Source organism: Rhinopithecus bieti, unplaced genomic scaffold (genome assembly GCF_001698545.2).
Source record: "Rhinopithecus bieti isolate Rb0 unplaced genomic scaffold, ASM169854v2 scaffold_39586, whole genome shotgun sequence".
Lineage (NCBI taxonomy): Eukaryota > Metazoa > Chordata > Mammalia > Primates > Cercopithecidae > Rhinopithecus > Rhinopithecus bieti.
In genome coordinates this window covers 1,808,791-1,813,092 of record NW_016816842.1, presented here as the reverse complement: position 1 = coordinate 1,813,092, position 4,302 = coordinate 1,808,791, and the positions used below count along the sequence as shown (strand labels likewise).

The following is a 4,302-nucleotide window of genomic DNA, read 5'->3' as shown; positions in this document are numbered from 1 at the left end:
CATCTTTGATTTTTTTATACTCTTTAGTTCCTATTAAGTCACCCAGCTGATTGAAAAATTTTCAATTTGCCTCTCCTTTTTCACTTCTATTGCCACAGGATTATGTCTGAACTACTGCAACAGTTTTTTAAATGGTCTCCAGTCTCTCCCTCCTCTAATCCTTCCTATTTACTATCACTCTATGACATTTTAAGAATACCCAACTTCACCTGGTAATCCTCAATTGAAAACAAACAACAAAAACCACCACCACCAGATACCCAAATACTCCAGTGACTTAATGTTTAATGGATACTCCTCAGCCTGGAGCTGAAGACATTCCACAACTGACCCAAATCTTCTAACTGTGTGTTTTTCATTTATTACCACCCCTCCCCACCTCTATTTCAGTCAGGTTGGTCTACCACCATCCTAATATACTAAATTCAATCAATCCCCACATTTTGATGATACTGACTTTCTAAAGGGGAAACATTTAAGGCTGTTCACAGGATTACCCAAATCCTATGTATTCATCCAAATGAAGTTGTCTCTTTTAGGTCCTCTTCTACTCTTGGCTTCCTTCTGCTCTAAAGTTCTATAAAACTCACTATCTATTCCATCCATTGTACTAGGTTCATATTCCACCTTGAAATTTAACCAAATTCTTTCATGTTTCTATTTCATGTGCATGTCTTACATCAAATACTAAGCGTCTGCTGAAGGTCCCTGAAGCAATTTCTAGTTTCATTTGTTTTTTAAACTATTAGTTTGATTATAACAATCACTAATTAATTGAACCCACAAGAGTTTATAAATTTCCTTTGCATATAAGGATGCCTGTTCCATTTTAAGGGCCAAATAGGACTATCTTCTTGTATTACCATGTAATCTTAAGATTCTACTTTTGCATATGAATAAGTTAAATATTTGGGAGTAGACAGATGACATAATTTTCTTGTTTTATTATTTTTTATTTCTGAACTTATTCGTTAAACAGTTGTGGCCTATTACCTCAAAATAAGATGCCAATAAATTAATTCATAAATACTAAAGAAAATTAAAGATGCTAATGGACTCTTGTGTGAAATAGTTTAGAATTCCCTTAATAAATTTTTAGACTTAAATCTCTATCTGGAAAATCTGAACATATCAAAGAGACTACAGCTGGGTCCTTCAAATGCTGTAGCACTAACACCTAAAAAAAAAAAACCCAAAACAAACAAACAAAAAAACCTAGGAGAACACTCTTTAATGATAAAGCCTGTCCAAGTACTAAAGACAATTAGAGTAGGCAGGTGACCTGTACAAAGTATTAGTGATAACACAACATTCAGCTTCCTAAGAGTTAAAATGTGCTGCTTACATGAAGGGAGATGATACTGAGCTAAGAAATCGTGGTATAGAGAAGCAGAGAGACCAATCTACTTCATATTATTTATAGAATAGAGAATATTCTCAGCTAACATGCTGGAAAAAAAATTGTTCCAAAAAGGTAGAATTACAATCAATGCCAAGATTTACAAATTCCATCATGTTTAAATATAAGGACAAAATAAACATATCTTATTTTAAAAAAAACCATAAATTTCCCAAACTACAGCTTATCTGTTAGCACTTATCAGTCTGACTATTCTTTAAAGGCCTTAAAACATGAATTTGGGATAAAAACAAATAAAAGTGCCCAAGTTTTAAGAAGCCATATGTTACCTTAGGATGTTATCTATATATTTTTTAGACCAATCAATGTTTTTTAAGAGGTGTAGATACTGGTAACTTTTCTCTTTAAATAAATGTTTATATATCTCACCAACAACACTAGCCTGTGGCGCATAGCATGTTTAATAAAACACATTGCTATTAAAAAAAAAAAGTATACTGAAACAGAAAAAAACAAACAAAAAAACCCTCCAGTTTCAACAGAAAAACTTACATCCAGAGATTCTTTTCCCATTATCTTTTAGGACAACCACAGAACTATTTCAACCTGTACCCTAATCCAGCAGATACATCTTAATAAAACAACTCTAATTGCTAAGTACTGAAATAAAACCTTACTTACAATAATTTCCTAGTTATCTACAACTTTCTTCTTCTAGCAATTGTCAGCTTCTTAAGATGACTTGTTTTTATAAGCTCCTCAGTGTCATTATATCCCAACAATACAATTGTTACTTGTACAATGTATTACTTCACACATAATTAATAATATAAAACATCATTTCATTAAAGAAAATACACATTCAATATAGTCAAGTTCTAGTTTTAAAAGAAGCACTCGACGACTTTTCTTCTGAATTCATTTCTCCAGAATGCCAGTCCTTAAAGACTTCTGGAGTCTAGCTATGTTGGCATCTAATGCTGCAAGGCCATTTCTGAAGTCTTGTTCATCACGAGAAGTGAACGTTGAAAATGAAGAGATGCTCCAGTCAGATATCAAGTCAGAAGTGAAAACACTACCGTCACAGACAGTATTGCCTTTCACTTGAAGGCTGTTGCTAAGACAACATGATGGGCCATGACATGCAGTTTGTTCCTCTGGCTCCTTGGTGGCAGCAGGGATCTTACCAATTGCTTCCTTTATTTTATTGAGGAGCTGTGTGTCCTTCATATCAGATGCTCTGGAAAGTTTTTCAGGTGCATATTCTGTTTCCTTAGTTGAAGAGGAACAGACTACAGGTGTACACAGTTTATTTTCTTTTCCAGAGACAGCAAGTCCACTGTTGCTAACTAGCTGTGTTGTAGCTGCTCTTATCTGTGGCTGAGGGGACAGTCTCTTAGAAAGTGATGATTTCTTTTCAGAAGTGCTTCTAGCAAAAGGAATGTAAATTGTATTATCCAAATTATGCTCATCTTCTATTAAAGCCATAGTTTCGCTCCCTTCATCAGAATCTTGTTTTGAAAGGGCAGAAATAACTCCAGGTGCGGATACTTCCTCCATACCCCTAGTGTTACTATTTTGAGGGCTTCTGGAGGACAGAACATTTTCATAGGGTTTGTCTGGCTCTATGGTTTCCTCATTTTTAATTGTAGACAGTGGCTCTGAATGTGTAAAACTGTAATTTGTTTCTAACTTATTTAGATAACTCATTATGGAAGTGTGAGCAGGAGCTGGGTCATGTTGAAGTTGTTTATCATGAATGTTCAAGAGTGATTTGGTAAGATTATTCCCAGGCTTGCAGCGAGCACTGTCCACACTAAGATCGGAGAGAAGCTTTGCCATGCTAGTCTGTAAAGTTCTGTTAAGAAGAATTTAGAACACTAATTATTATTATTTTTACCTGTTTCTTTAATTCACTTATCTGTATACCTCCATCTTTAAAAAAGGGATTTGACAGAAGTGTCTGGTTCTCAATATGAAAACAAGCGACTAGAAGCACAAAAATCACAGAATGTGCTTTGGCAAGAGCATACAATTAAAATAACAATGATAAAATATGTTGGTCTGTATCAAATCTATCACTATGTGTAAAAATAGAGGCTCAGAATTTTTTTTTAAGGTATGGATACATTTTATTCTTTTCTTTTGTTTTATTGAGATGGAGTCTCATTCTGTCACCCAGGCTGGAGTGCAGTGACATGATCTCAGCTCATTGTAACTTCTATCTCCTAGGTTCAAGTGATCCTCTTACCTCAGCCTTCCAAGTAGCTGGGATTACATGTGCGCATCACCATACCTGGCTAATTTTTGTATTTTTAGCAGAGACAGGGTTTCACGATGTTGGCCAGGTTGGTCTTGAACTCCTGGCCTCAAGTAATCTGCCCCCCTGAGCCTCCCAAAGTGCTGGGCTTACAGGCATGAGCCACCACGCCCAGCCGAGATGGTTTATTCCTGAGCAGCACTACAAATTGAGCCCTAGAGTAAAAAACTGGCCTAACAAAGGTAGGCTAAGATACAAAGGGAAACACACTATTCATTTGTTATGAATTCTGTTAGAAATTATTTCCCTCCATTATATATGTTTGTGTGTGGGGGGGCACAATACTAGAAAAAAATGATAGTTAGAGATAATTATCTGGCATAATAGGTATAAGCAACAGCTAGGTACTGGAAAGGTGTATAAGGAAAACCACACAAGGGTTGAAGTTAGAAATGGAATGAAATCCCAGTGCCATCATTAGCTGTGATCTTGGGCAAGTCTTTAACCTTTCTGAATCTCAAGTCCCTCACCTGTAAAATGAAGATATTTCTGAACTACAATGAAGATTAAATAAGATAAAATAATAAGGTATAAAGGTAAAGTACTTAGCGTGGTTTCAGTCTAAGTGGGTGTTTGTTTGATGGCAACCTTTATTAGTAGTCCTATTAAAGCCTTTTTTTTT

The 4,302-nt window shown here is 35.4% G+C and overlaps 1 protein-coding gene across 1 annotated transcript in view; it reads right to left on the bottom strand.

The window, feature by feature from the left end:
* Positions 1 to 1,216: 1,216 nt before the first annotated feature.
* CCDC14 (coiled-coil domain containing 14) overlaps positions 1,217 to 4,302 on the bottom strand; it is a 51,845-nt gene continuing 48,759 nt past the window's right edge. Inside the window, 1 exon segment of the mRNA XM_017855359.1 lies at positions 1,217 to 3,218. Within this exon segment, the coding sequence (XP_017710848.1) occupies positions 2,279 to 3,218 (940 nt within the window). The 3' untranslated portion in view covers positions 1,217 to 2,278.